Source organism: Rhamphochromis longiceps, linkage group LG9 (assembly GCF_057381845.1).
Source record: "Rhamphochromis longiceps isolate RC_006_pf linkage group LG9, R_longiceps_female_GT1.1, whole genome shotgun sequence".
NCBI lineage: Eukaryota > Metazoa > Chordata > Actinopteri > Cichliformes > Cichlidae > Rhamphochromis > Rhamphochromis longiceps.
This window is the reverse complement of record NC_140565.1, coordinates 27473475-27489139: the sequence shown is the minus strand read 5'-3', so window position 1 is coordinate 27489139 and position 15665 is coordinate 27473475. Positions and strand designations below refer to the sequence as shown.

The 15665-nt window shown below is 40.2% G+C and overlaps 1 protein-coding gene across 1 annotated transcript in view; it reads right to left on the bottom strand.

Annotated features, from left to right (window-relative positions):
* The window catches only part of cnksr2a (connector enhancer of kinase suppressor of Ras 2a), an 85944-nt gene extending 72550 nt beyond the window's left edge, over positions 1-13394 (bottom strand). Inside the window, exon 1 of the mRNA XM_085417829.1 lies at positions 13078-13394. Coding sequence (XP_085273955.1) covers positions 13078-13141 — 64 coding nt within the window. The 5' untranslated portion in view covers positions 13142-13394. The remainder of the gene's footprint in view (positions 1-13077) is intronic.
* Between the last annotated feature and the right edge of the window lie 2271 nt (positions 13395-15665).

Sequence of the window (15665 nt, the reverse complement as noted above, 5' to 3'; positions counted from 1 at the left end):
TAAACCCAAAATAATAAGATCAAAGCTTCAAAATGCGAAGTCCATAATCCGTGGGTGACGTCACCAGAGATGGGCAGTAACGCGTTACAAGTAATGAGTTACAAGTAATGAGTTACAAGTAATGAGTTACAAGTAACACGTTTCTATAATCCGATTACTTTTTTGAGTAATAAGTAAAGTAAGGGATTACTATTTCAAAAAAGGTAATTAGATTACTGTTACTTTCTCATAAGCACGCTGTGTTGCTGCGTTACTAAAACCGTGGGGTTTTTTTGTGAGAGTGTCTCATGACAATGACATAAGCGAGTGCGACGTTTGTGGCAACACCTGTGTGCAGATCAAAAATGGATAATATATCGAGTGCGGAGAGAGTATGGCCGTGCAGTGTTTAAAGCGTGGTAGTGCTGATCTTACTTTGAGTTTGATTCCGTAAAAAGTGACAAAAACATTAGCGTCCGCTGATCGCTGCGTGGGAAGAAAACGTCTTTTTACAGCAAAAAAACCCCTAAACGTCCGAGCAAGCACCGAGTGCGCTACGACGGAATGGGAAATTCACAGAAAAACTGCCGTATCCTTCCACTGACCGCTGTGGCACACCTGCACCAGGGCAAACCTCCACCTGCCCCACTCCTGCTATACAGGTGAAAATAGGGCAACGGGACTGCTGAGTCTTTGATTTTATTTATTTTCTGCTGTGTTTTACTTGCATCTATTTGAAAGAGTGAGTGTAAACACAGAAAATCATTTTATTTTATGTGCTGGAATGTGCAGAAAGTAGGTTTAAATGTTAAACAAATTTCTTCCAGTCACAGAATGTTGCATATGGGGGCGTGGTTAGGAAGCAATGGCGTAAGACGTTTTTTGAAAGAGCTCCGAACCAACCTATATTTTTTTATTCATATCCATCTGTTTTTTGAAACCTTTCTGTTGAGTCCTGACGTTTGTATATACTTTATAACAATGAAACCTAAAGCTTCAAAAGCCCGTGAAAAATCGGAGAAGATCAAGGTGAGTCAGCGAGTGTGGCTAACGAGCGCGCGCTAGCTGAGGAGCCAAGTGTAAATAGCCCCGTGACTTCCCAAGTAGCTAACCTGACGTCAGCCAACATAATGAGTGCAATTTCTAGATTGGAGACTTCGGTTGATAGCAAATTAACTGCTATTTCAACCATGATGAACGCTATGGAGACCACTCTTTCCACTGTAACTGGGAGGATACATGATATTGAGAAAGCTATAAACGGGCATGACGAGAAGATTGCCGTTTTAGAGGCGCTCTGTGACTCGCTCCAGAAAGGATACGATTTACATCACAAAAAATTGGATGACCTCGAGTTGCAGTCAAGATGACAGAATATCAGGATCCTTGGAGTTGCGGAGGGGATGGAGAAAGGAAACCCACTGGACTTAGCAGATTTAGCCAATTTACACAGAAGAAACTGGCGCTTCGATCCAACTCTGCTTAAAGATGAGACCTTTCATAAGAAATTGGAGAAGCACATTTTGGATTATGTTAATGATAATGATAAAGGTGATGTTAATGATGCAATTCTCTGGGAGAGTATGAAGGCGGTGTCACGGTCCGCTGTGACGGACCGAGTGGAGAATGCGTGTAATGGACCCAGGTGCGTACACAAGTGAACAGACGGGAGTGAGCTTTAACAGAAGGCGAGCCTTTATTATTAGATTAGATAGAACTTTATTAATCCCTTGGGTGGGTTCCTCTGGGAAATTCGATTATGGCTGAAAACAAGGTGTGCAAATACAGCAGGGATGGCGTGGCTAAACAAAAACCTAAACTGGGAACAAACTATGGTGAGGCTATGGCTTGGAAGACAACAGACCAGGCATGGAAACACGGAGGGTGGGAACACAGACGACGCGACACAGACTGTAAGAAACACAGAGACTAAATACACATGAGGGATGATCAGGGGAAGTGGCCACACATGGGAACGCAGCTGACACACATGAACTTAACGACAGGACAGGAGGAGTGAGCTGAATACACAGACAGTGAATGCAGGCCTTCAAAGTAAAACAGGAAACATGAGACATGAACCGGGGAGACGTAGTACAGGGGGAGGTGACATAACTGACAGCATGAACTTGACAGTACAAGACACACAGACATAAACACACGAAGGGCAAGGGAGACGTAATGCAAGGGTAACATAATTACAAAAAGGACTGGACTACCTTAAAGAACCTAAGCAAACAATAAACATCAAAATAGGTTAAGCATAACACACTGGGTCACACGACCCAGGACCATGACAGGCGGTAATTCAAGGCCACATTATTTCGTTCTCTGCAGCTAAACGTAAATCCCAGGAAATGGCTTTGAAGGATCTGGAGTCAAATATACAGCAACTAGAACAAACTTATCAATCCTCTCCCACAATAGAATTACTGGGCAAAATTACTAAATTGAAGTGTGAGTATAATTCTCTGCTTAGCAAACAAGTTTGCCTTCAAATCACTAAGTGTAAGCAAACATTGTTTGAATTGGGTGATAAGCCTCATAGGCTACTTGCAAGATTACTTAGAAAAACACAAGCATCACAAACTATACTATCAATCAATAACAAACATGGGTGGACCACTAGAAACCCTCAACAAATAAATGATTGTTTTGGAGATTTTTATCGTAATCTTTATAGCTATAAAAGTTCTGTGAGTCAGTCATTAATTGAGGACTTTCTGGAAAAGTGTAATCTCCCAAAATTAGATGATGAGGCAGTTGCAGATTTGGAGGCGGACTTCACATTAGATGAGATTAAGACAGCTATTCAACAGATGTCAAATAATAAGGCCCCTGGGCCAGATGGTTTCGGAGCAGAGTTTTATAAAGCTTACACCTCATTGCTAGCCCCTCTAATTTTGCGTATGTTTAACTATTCAAAATTGTCTGTCTCTTTGCCAAGTTCATTGCATCGTGGTGTAATCTCATTGATTCTTAAAAAAGATCGCGATCCTGTGTCTGTCTCGTCCTATCGGCCTATATCTCTCCTTTCTGTTGAGACCAAGATATTAACAAAAGTTTTATCAAACCGCCTCAAAGATCATATTGCTAAACTTATACATCCAGATCAAATAGGGTTTATCCCTAACCACTACATTTATTTTAGTTTGCGTAGCTTATTTAATCTCATATATAGTCCTGCTAGGTGTTCAGATGATTCTGTGGTAATAGCTTTGGATGCTGAACAAGCTTTTGATCAGGTCGAGTGGCCGTATTTGTTTACTGTATTATCCAAATTTGGATTTGGTGATTCTTTTATCAATTGGATTAGAATTTTGTACTTTTACAGGGCCTTACTAGATATATACAGTAAGGCCCTGTATATACTGATACTTTTAGGGAGCAGTGGCAGGAAGAACTGGGGGTGGATGTTACTGATGATGTTTGGCAAGAGTGCATTAAGAATATATATTCTAGCTCTATAAATGCTAGACATAATCTGATCCAATTCAAGGTTGTGTATAGGTTGCATTTTTCTCCCACTAAAGTGAAAAAAATATATAAGAACGTTTCAGCCCTCTGTGTTAAGTGTTCAAGTGATCGAAGAACTTTATCTCACCTTTTCTTTCAATGCCAAAAACTACAGCTTTTTTGGAATCATCGGTTTGATTTTCTGACCAAAGCCATTGGCAGGGAGGTCCCATGTATCCCCTTTGCAGCATCGCTCGGGGTGTCTGAACCAGGATGGGTAAGGGACAAGACAGAGACGCAGGTTGTGTCAATGACTACACTTGTGGCTAGAAAGCTGATACTTCTCTGCTGGTAGTCTGATAAACCTCCTACCTTTGAAATGTGGTTGAGAGAATTTGGAAATGTACTCCACCTGGAGAAAATTGAGTTTACCTTGTCTAACCGAGAGAGTGTTTTATAAGATTTGGCAACCAGTCATTAGCTTGAAGAATAAACTTAAGTGAAATGTACTCAGTTTTAACATTTATGTATGCTGTATTACCACCTTGTTGACTTGCTGTCCACCTTCTATTGTGTTCTCTTGAAGGTGATTGTTGTATACTGTTCAATTATAAAATCAATACAAAATATATTGAAATTTTTTTTAAAAAAGGTGGTGCAAATCAGCAGTGTGCAGACTGACAGTGAACAATTATGAGTTATGAGGTATATTACTGAAGTACATTATTGTTGTTGTTGTTGTTAAGTGCTTGTGCAATGATGTGTAGAGATATGTAGATATATATATTTCAGTTTGTATGTAAACTCTGGCCCTGTGCGGACTGAATAAAGTCTAAAATAAATTCAAAAATGTGACCTAAAAAAAAGAGAATGTTGCATATAATTTAATGTTTGCTTGATGCATAAAGTTAAAAGATCAAAACTAATAAAACAAGTTTTAAAAAGAGACTTTTTCATTTGATTACATTTTGTATGATGGATTATGCAGAAAAAGTAGAATTGGGCTGAAAGATCTATTGCTTTATTACCTATTTAGGGGATAAATAAAGTAACTAAGTAACTAATTATTTTTGAAAATAAGTCATCAGTAAAGTAACGGGATTACTTTTTTTGGGAAGTAATCAGTATTTAGTTACTGAATACTTTTTTCAAGTAACTTGACCAACACTGGACGTCACAGTACATGCGATTGATAAGTTGCTACAACAAGGTGGTGGTGCCCAGGACAGAGTTCACAAAGCAGCAGGTGAAATCATGGTGGCTGCGTCTATCTTTTAAGTACAGTCTATGCTGTTATAGACTTTTTTTCTCCTAACCACACCTCAACCTTTATATTTAGGTTTCATTATTGCTGGTCTGCTGCTATTATTCACTTAACAAATTTTCTGCTGATGTGTTGGGTGGCTCTATATGTGTATTTATTTATTTTTTATTTAAAGTCTAATTTTGGCATTTTTCGAATTAGCTGAATTACACCACAGTAATTAGGCGCTCCACTTGGAAGTGCAGAAGTACCATTAAGTGCCCGTGTGGTGAATCACTGATCTACAGTATATTTAGTAAAAATCCTGAAATGTACTCGGCCAACTTTTTTTTTTTTTTAAATTGAGTCACAAGCTAGGTGCAAATCTCTGTGTAGGTTTGTTGTATAACGGTTTCTTTCTGAACAGTCATGCACTCCCATCCCTGTATGTACTGCATACATGTCCATGTGTGAGAAGGAGCAAGATCATGTGTGTGCTTGGTTTAACTGGTACAAAACGTGTGATTCATAGCTGACTCACACACTTGACTCCCACAGAGGCACACTTTTCACAACAACAGGCGAGCCAAACTCCCACAAACACCCTCTTTCTCTCTGTCATACGCACACGCGAGTAATAAAGCTAGATTTTGCACTGACTTCTGGGATGTTCAAGAGTCCTATAAAAGAGCCGGCCCTCCCAGTCGGGTTATGTGTCATCTGTTCCAAGGGCTCTAAAGCTTCGGTAACAATAAAAGCCAGACGAATGCTCGCTCTGTTCCCGGGATTTGTAAATTCAGGATGTTAAGAAGAAAAAAAAAGAAAAAGAGAAACAGCAGTTAAAAGTGAGTTTATTATCGGAAAGTTGCCCATTTGAATCCCAGTGTCATCTGGGAAGATTTTGCAATGGGGAAATAAACTAAAGAAATTCTTCCTGTAAATACAGTTTTGCTTCTTGTTGAACGCTGTTTGAATATTACATCTACTCCAAGTCCTCCCCATCACATCAGTCAGTAATTAGGCAAGATAAAAATAACTCCCCCATCCAAGAAAAAAGAAGAAAAACAAAACAAAACTCATGCATGAAAAGTCAGTGGAAGAATCCACGTGAAGCAAGGAGAATGGAACTTTGCTCTAGGCAATGCAAAGGCAAAGAAATTAGTCTATCTTTAGAAATGTAATAATCAATAAACAGAACACCAATCTGTGTCAAGCTGCATGGCAGTACACCCAGAAGCCTCTGACTTTCAGTTTCCATTTTATTAATAAAAAAGTTTCAACCAGAAAACTCAAATATTTTAATATAGTTTGGGCACAAATGCATCAACAGCAAATTCAAAACAACAGATTTGGCAAGAGAATGGATGGATGGATTTGGCATACAAAGAAGGACAGTTGTATCTTACTTTTACTGCTGGCATCACAGACAGGTTGGAGGTCCATTTAGCAAACATAATAATAAAGAGGAAGCCAAGAGGTCCAAAAACAGTTCGAAACTCACGGATCAGTCAAAACTCTGGCCTGACTGATGGGCTGAGAAAATAGGAAAGGTAACAAACATAAGCATGGCTGTATGTTAGGTGAGTAATTAGTGGATGGGGGGCACAGTTTGACAGAAGACTGGTAGGAAGAAAAATGGAGGAAGTAGAACAAGGTGAACAATTTCAAAATTAAACAGGATTTTTTTTTACATTTATGAAGCCACTTCACAAGTTCGTCAATTTTGCCATCAAATGTGCTTTAATAAGCTTTCTCTCTGCAAGTTTCAAATCATCATGGCTTTATTAACAGCTCACTCCCATGTGGCCACAATAACATTATCTCTGCTCATTCTAGCCATGCTAGTTCACATTAGACATACTGTTCACACTACATATACTAACTAGTACATCTTTACAATGATAAAAAGTAGACAGAGCTCCCACCACACAGCTAAAACTGTCATAAATCCCTTTTTTGTTTTAGCACTTCTTCTTATTTAGAAACATCAGGACCAGCTCATCATCATTTGTTGTCAACTCCATTTTATTTCGCAGTCCATTTTTTGAGGATTTTCCACACAAATGTAACACTTTCGGTGTCTACATACGTTAAAATACAAATCACTATGTGAACATTTCTGAATTTTGTGTTGCTTTTTTGTATCACGATTGGTCTGTGATGGCCTTTAGAAGGCATATTCCTTCATTGCCCAAAGTTTTATGAAGACTCCTCCTTCATAAAAAGAAAAAGTAAATCTTTGATTTTAGGCAGCGGTAGACAGAAGAGAGTGACTCATTTATAGCTGGAAACCACTGCTTTCACCAGCTGCTGTGTATCTACCTACTGTAGCTATTAAAGCTAGCATTAACTCCACTGGTTCTCCCTGGCTGCCTTTTTTGTCTCCAGCAAATCCTTTTTAAAAGACAACTAGCAAAAGTTTTTTTAAATATGAAACCTGTTTCTATTTTTTCATTCTATTTGTTTTTATTTATTTATTTTTATCCATAATGGAAAGGCTGAAACTATATAACACAGGGCAGTGAAGTCTCCGTTAACGGTCCATGTAGAGCACTATTACAAGCCTCTATCTCCATCTGCCAGTTATTCGATTTAAAACTATTGTAATGCAATTGTACCAAAGTGTTTGCATAAATTAGTAGCTATTTAAAAAAGGGGGCTTTTTAAATGTCACATTTTGATTTTATTTTTCTAATTTGTTATGTTAATATTGTGCTTGATTGAGTTAAGAAATCATTTAGCAAAACATTAATTGATGCAGTGAATGTCACTGAGCATTACCGCTGCTTCAGTACATGCCCTGAACCAGAGCTGATTCGTGCCGTTGCAAATTTCAGAAGCTTGCTTGAACTTTTCAGCCTCTGAGAGAACAAAACAGTTGAAATGATTTCCCCGAGAGCCGCATATTCACTCTGGATTTATTTTTTCTGATGTAAGCTCAGTACTCGTGAGCCTCACCTTAAGCCGAGACATATCAAGCCCACAGACCCAAAATCCACTGATCCTAAAGGCTGTGACTATCACTCTGGCAGCTTTCTCTCATGCCAAGTGGTGTCATCAGATGTGCTCGCATGCTGTCACGCCAATTTCACTGCTGATTTCCAAGTCTAGCGACCAAATTCATGCAAGGGAAATGAGGTGAAATTCTCCCCATCTCAGTGTGTGACCAGATGATAACATAACACGACGTGGGCAAAGATTCCCAGCATTCCCATCAATGTGGCGAAAGTGCTCACGTTACTGTTGAAGTGCACCACTCCCATATTGTTTTAGTATCTGTCGTGCCAATGCTGCACTGTTGCCAAGTCAACAATACCCAGACCTTTTGGCCCCTTTGGCATATGTGATCTGTACATGTTACTGTACACACACACACATACACACACACAGAAGCACGCTATCATGTTTCCCTCTGTCGCCACAGACACACCCGAGAGACCCGGCATGAACTGAATACCACACTAAGGCATGGCATGTGTGTGTGTGTTGCTGCAAATGTCCGAGGACTCGGGTGGAGCCTTCTGTTCAGAACGGGTGTGCTCGTCTGTCAGCTGTTGTGCACAGACGGTCTGAGACGAACAAGTTACCATCCTCCCACACGCTCACACACACACACACACACTCAGACGCACATATAAAAACATGCCATATGCACATGACCAACCAATAACCCATCCAACAACGTGCCTCCAAGAACTGACACAGTGCATCATGTAAATACATTTTTGCTGCCATTTCAATAAGCATTTTATTGCCACATGAGTCAATGGTCTCCCTGACCTGCTTTTTGTGCATCAAACAGACATGATGAATAACAATTATTACTAATATTAGTTATCATTAGTCATTTCTCAAAGTGCATTTGAAAGGCGGGCTGTGTTTTGTGATCTGAGTTTGAGAAAACAGGGAGCGATGATGCATCTTGGCATTAAAGCAGGGGAAAAAAGGCTTGAAGAAGCTGGAAACGGTCAATAGGTCAAATTTAAAGGTCATTCAGTAGGTACTTAAGGATTCTCATGTTTGAGTTTTTTATAATGGCCTGTTTGGAAGATTGATGTTGGCATTTTTGATGCTAATCTAAGGTCACGACTTCAAATTTTGAAAAGACCTTCACTGCTAGAACAGCTTAACATGTAGAACAATATGTACAAAAAATATGTAAGACAGAAAAGGAAGTGAGTCCCTAAAACTAACTTGTTTCATCATCTCAAACGGAAGCATTTTTTTTTTATTATACTTCTATATAGGATTGTATCTTTATGGAAATATAGTACGTTCCCTATATAGAGCTTCCGTAGCAATCAACAGGGAATATTTGCCAAAAGTTTCTGTCATCAAATTAAGTGCATTAAATATTAAATAGCTTCATTCCATAACCATGATGTCATCTGACAAAACAACTATAACTGCAGGTTAAAAATTTTGCCTATATTTACATATAAACTCATCACTTATATAGAAAGTTACAAGTAACAGATGGTATTTCTTACTTCTTCTTACTATGTGTGGAAATAAACCACAAGAGCCATGTTGCACGTGTGCAAAAAACATCATTCACCTGAGCTGCTGCTTGTTACTCTGCTGCTCGTGCACTCTGCCTAAGCTGAAGCAGAGTTCACAAATCTTCTTCTCCTTTAAAAGTACTGATAGTTTTTTTTTTACTACTTTCGTTTTAACATTTATAATTTTTCCTAATCAGAAATGTAAATTAGCGTGTGAACAGCAGCCTACCAAGACTGAGTCAGACACATTGATGATACCCTTACAATCCTCATAATCCTTATAAACCTAACACTAGGCCTTGGCGTAGCCCCCACTTTCTGAAACAAGTCTTTCCACATCCATTTAAAGCTACTTCCTTCTGATTTGCTGCCCCTTCTCAGTGGAAGGTTCAAACAGTCTGGGCTGTTGAACATAAATGAAATTGTGACCATGTTTAATATGAGCATCCACCATTGTGACAGAAAAAAGAAAAGCACAATAGTTCCAATTTAATTACAGTTACAGCTGGTTTGGGGTACAGGGGTCTCGAGGGTGAGAAGGGTTAAGACAATTCTTCTTCTCGACCATCAGCGAGTCATTTGTGTTCTGCTCCAGACCTCATTTCTGCTCTGTAAGGTGCGGGGTTAGTGAACCATCACCATTGCAGTCCACTGTAACTGCTGTGAAACCATGCTGAACATGTCAGAGGTGCAAACTGCAGACGTTTTACAAGCTCCTTTATTGCCTCGCTCTAAAACAGAGATTTTGGGTGGAGTGAGAGTTTAATGATAAAACCCTCACTTCTGTTTTAGAGCCCCATAAATCACCGCAAAGCTCGGCTGTGAGCCGTGTTTAGCGTTAAAACATTGACAGCTACCATATGATAGAAGAGTTGATTAACACTAAAGTTAAGAATTATAACCCACTTTAATTTATCAATGACTTAACAAATTGGATGGACCAATTTAAAAAGTCCTGTATGACCTTCATATATTTTTTTGTATTTTAGCCAAAGTGATCAGTTTCTACAAAGCACTTGTCCCTATTGCACCAAAGTTGGCCATTAATTCAAATTAAATTAGTTATTCACATATTAAAGTGATTAATGGACTGGTCTTTAGCGTGGTCTCCTCCTGGCATGTGGTTTTGGGGAAGCTGGGCCAGTATTATTCATGCATTCAGAACCTAAACGAGTTATTTCATGAGAATTAAATGAAAAGTTGAACAAATTATTATTGGTGCAGACAACCTGAGCCTAAAGGGACAGTAACTTTAGAAACACCAAAGCTGTAACTTGTTTACCCTTCATGTTTAGAAGCGATTAAATGATCATACATCAAAACAGAATTTGGAATACGTCACAATGTCTGCAACGAGCTGCAGCCAAAATAAGCCGTCACACTGTGTGGGATCTGGGAAATGCACAGTAGCCATTTCTTTTTGTGTGCAAGAGAGTTTTACAATGCTCACACAGGCCCCTGGGTACAGACCTAATCAGCCCGGCTACTGAATTATGCATGACGATAATCTCTAGTCTGATCACTCCAAGGTATCACCAGCACTCTTATAAACAAAACGTAATTACATTTTTGGATAAACACTCAGGCTTAAAGTTTTGCGCTTGTGTTTAACTTGTGTCTTTTTTTTCTTAAAGATGCTGTTCTGTTGCTCTGTATTCACCAATCTCATTTTAATAGCTCTAAAGGAATTACATCTTTAAAGTTACAACCAGTCTGCAAGAAACAGTGATGTATGTGATTAGTGTGCATGTGGTGCATTGCAAAAGCTCTGCGTGGGTCATAATTAGCAGCCAAAGATGCAGATTTGTTTAACCCAAGGTGCAACGCTTCTTGATTCAACAAAAAGAAACAAAACTTATTTATTAAGGAGCTACTGTCAAAATAAGAGCCTGTGAAATGTTTGCATTAGCATTATAGCTATGTTCAATAGTGAGATAGACAGCATTTTACTGCTTGTTCACACCAAACAAAGTGAAGCCAAAATATCCTAAAAGCACGCACTGTTCCTTTGTGATTTTTGGTACATCATCTGCAACCAGAGTCAGCAGTAACCCTGCGGGTGGTGACGTGATATCGAGCTCGCACCTCCTGCCTGGGCCAAAATGTGAGCACACACAGAGATGCACAAAACAATGACACAGAGGGACGTGATGCTGCTGAAATGCTGCAAAGTTGGTTAAAAATATGTCTCTGAGACAAGAGCTAGAGCTAGAACTATCTAGTGTGTCAAACACAGATCTACTGTATATGCATATTTGCTACCTGATATGTGCCGATATGCAAACTTTCCTCCACAGAACACAGTGGCAACAAAATCCTTTGCGTAACTTAGATAACCAAACGGAGATAGCGCTATTTCTAAGTGTCCCCATTAGTAGGAAGACTCCATATCACATCTGAGTAAATAGTGACACTGAGTCAAGCAGTGACTTCAGAATAAGCTGCAAATGAGTTAGTGAAATAGATTGTTTGTTACATAGGAGCATTTTGGGAATTGTCCCCGGAAAGTCTTTAGGAATCACATTTTTTTTTAAATACAGGTGATTGGTTGAACAAGATGACTGCCACAAGTTACATCCACTGGATAACTTCAACCAGTCCTATGAGCCATATGCGGAGAGCACAGACTGTATATAAGAGATGGATAAATATAACAGTTCTGAAAAGTGAGATATTTGCCAAAGAGCCTTGGCTCATCTGTTATTAGCATGAGAACTGAAAAGCCTGATGGTTGTAGGTGCAAATGATTTCCTGTATCTCTTTATTTTACAGCGAAGAGAGGGAATCTTCCAGTACTGATGTCTTTTGTTCCAGTGGTTGATGTTACAGTGGCTTAAGCTGTATTTTATATTATCCATGAATCAAAGCAGAAACACCCCTCAGTTCCTCAGAAAACACTTTCTGATGAATTCGTAATCTCAAAAGCTAGTTTGGTATTCATTTTGGAAATTGTTGACCCCATTAGATGCAAAAAGGAGGATATAGTAATATAGTAGGGTGGGACAAGTTAACAAGTTGCTACCATTGGAGCGGTTTGCCTGTGTTTCTCAGACAGATTCACCCATCACTCTTCAAACACCCAGATGGCAAAGCTTGAAGCTTCAGAGTGGGGCCTCCCATATCACAGGGTGATGGCACCAGAGCTACATCCATCCTCTATATACAGTCTGTTTGCAAAACACTCTGTGACTTAATTCTTGGGAAGTGTTTACAAAAGGCAGATTGGTTGAGCCATCTGCCTGCCACCTTCTATTATGGGCTAACTAACCTCCGAATCATTCAGATCAATGAACCACAGGAGAGCGACACCTAGCGAGCAGTCAGTATATTCTTGCCATGTTTCACAGTTTGGCATCTATCCCTGTCTACCCTCACACCTTACACATGCCTGCAGCTGTGACCTTCACGGCTAGTAGATTCTCACAAGATGTTGATTAGTTGAACTAACAGGTGTGCCATTTGAAACTAAGCAGGATGAATTCTGATGTATTCCCGATTTCGCCTGAAGCAGCCTGAGGAGGTAAGCAGTCGATCTGCCCCCTTTCCCCCTTTCAAAAGTTTCTACACCCGCCCCTGCTCTAAGCAAGGAAGTTTGTTTCTCCTGCTGTCACTCTCTCACACATTACATCATTGCCCACTGATCATCAGGTGCCTGGCTGATGCATCGGCACACACACACACACCTCCCACACAACAAATCAACTTGTCAGCCTCTTATCTCCCCTGCCTGAATGTCCAGTCGTGATCAGAGACAGTATTTGTGTGTGCGGGTCCGTGTGCGAACGCGTTCCAGCTGTGTAATTTAAAAATGAATCGTGTGCATAATACGTGCGCGTGTCTGTATCGTTGTATTTATGTGTGTGTGTGCGTGTCTGTGCGTGTGTTTCTGCTGCCCACCTTTCATCCAGTCCACCACCTGGCTTGTGCTCCATTTGCTCACTGGCTCCATCACCAGCGCCATCGAGGAAACTTTGCGCTTACTCTCCGTTGCGCGCAAGCAGTGGCGTTACCCCCAGAACAAGGCTCTGTGAGGCGGTTACACCTCCCGCCCTCCTCCACTCCCCTCCCTCTCTAATTTCCTCCGCAGCCAGGTGACTACTTTTTTTTATTTTTTACTTTGTCCCTCTCTGGTCCTGGTCCCGCTGCCTCAGTATCAGCCCTGTGTCGTCTCCCGTTAACGCAGTGGAGCCCTCAGTGCGGGACAGCCCGGGTGTGTGCGCAGCGGAATCCGGCACATTCCCCTGCTCGAGCCGGTCTGACTTGTGTCGCCTCTCTCTGTTTCTCTTCTCTCCCTTCTTCCCAGTGCGCTAGTCCGCTCCTGCGCTCCGGTGTGTGTGTGTGTGTGTGTGTGGTATTGTAAAGAGAGCGAGAGAGAGGAGTGTATGTAGGTGTGTGCGCAGCCGCTCCGTTACCGACAGCAGCAGTGTAGGATAGATAAGTCACACCGGACTTAAAGCCGGCAGCATCTCTCTCTCTCTCTTTTCCAGATATGATTAATCCGTGCACGCGCTCTGTGGGTGGCTCCGCGCGCACGTCAGTGTATTTCCCACCGGAGCGATAGTCATGCAGATATGATTGAGGGAGGAGATATTCTCAGAAGATATTTAATAAGAACGTGTCTTCGATAGAGAGACATTGTGTTACATACAGAGAGAGGGAGAGTCAGCATGGGGTACCTACACACTTTCTGCTCCAGCTGCTGTGTGAGGAAACTTAATGAATCCTCAGCCAACCGCTCCACCTCCACTCCAAAGATCGTTTCACTGCCCCCTCAAACCATTTATCTTTCTCTCTGCCTTGAAATCCTCCATGTAGATGTTGAGCACACACTTGTTTTACATTTACACCATATTTGCTTGACTGGAAGAGTACAAGACCTACACTTTTTTAAATAAGTAAATATAGGTTGTATGTGGGTTAAACTGGAACATTTAAATTAACATTATACAAATTGATTTATAGTCTTTATTTTGACTCTTGCAGCTGTTTCTTTGCAGTGTTCTTAAAACTTGTTCCTGGACAATTTCAGATAATCTTAAAGAGAGTGCAGGTGAGGCTGGAAACACTTCAAGCATGATCTTTTTCCAAGTTCTGAGACATTTCTGCTCCAGACAAATTACAGTAGTGGATTTGTTTAGGGACAACTCCACCAATGCAGAACCAGGAGCAACACAGCCTACATCCTTGCTAATGTGTAACTGAATTAGATTTCTTAGTAAGTAAGTTTATTCATAAGTTTAAAAAACAATTAATAAATATATTGACATACAAAATATATGGGCAAAAGTTTATGTGCAATGCAAGACAAGCTTAAGACAAATCGAACATGAAAGCCTGCTCTAACACGCTAATCCAGTCCTGAATAAGCATAGATACCACCTCAAATAGTGTTGGGATCAGTTATTCTTAGTGGTTTCCATGACTGGTTTTATTTGTCCAAGTTCTCATGTAGCCACATTTATGCCTTCATCGAATTGCAATGTAACTGGTGGTTTCATCAGAGGGCATTTCCAAGAGCACAGAACCTCAATGTGAACTCTTCTGTGTGTTTCCTTAAATAAAGAGGAAAGTCAAGCACACAACCTGGAAAAACAAGTAAGTGAAAACCATCTTCAAATAAAACCATATAAAACTGTAAAACATGAATAGATCTATAAAACCAAAACTTTTCTGGTAGAAAAGCACAGTTAGTTCTGTTACTGGCATCTATGTAGAAGCCAGTGTACTCCGGTCCCAGCCCTTAATTCCATCAGAAAGGCCATCAGGCATAAAATTTCAGTCAAGCATGTGGCTCATAAAGAGATGTTGGTGTGATGGAAGAGGATGCTAGGTATAGGTTGAAATGGGGTGTGATGGAGATAGATGATCCTCTTTGGCGACCCCTACAGGAGAAAGAAGAAGAACTAAAATGCAAGAAGTGCTTAAAACTGAAAAAGGAGAATTTTCCAGAAAGAGTTTACATACAAGTAGGTAAAATCTGTCATGAGGTATTCTTTTATTTCTACCTTTAGGGTGAGCTGATTGCTTTATATCCTTTCTTTAGTTTATCTTTTAGTTTAGTTTTATTTTAACCTTAATACAGATCAGCTGACTGTGACAAGCTTGTGCAGTAAAAATTTAATGTCCTACTCCGGATTTTGCTGGAAACTGGAGGAATTCATTCTTTGGTGTTGTTACTGGAGTCACAAATGAAATTATTAAATCTAATTATTAATTTAGTAATTACATTGTATTAGTGCCAGATATCTACCTACATAACTTTCCAACCCTTTACAAGTGCTGTGCACGCTCATTCCAGCTATAAAGAAGTGCTGGATGATCTGATTCACTGCTGCCTCACCTCCTACTGTAGGCTGACGTTTGCACATTCACTGAAGACAACCAGTGAGATGAGAGTCAAGATTTCGTAACGCAACAGAGACATCTGCTGGTGAAAAGTGTAACTGATGTGGATTAAAAGCGACTTACTGGCTGACTTACTGGAA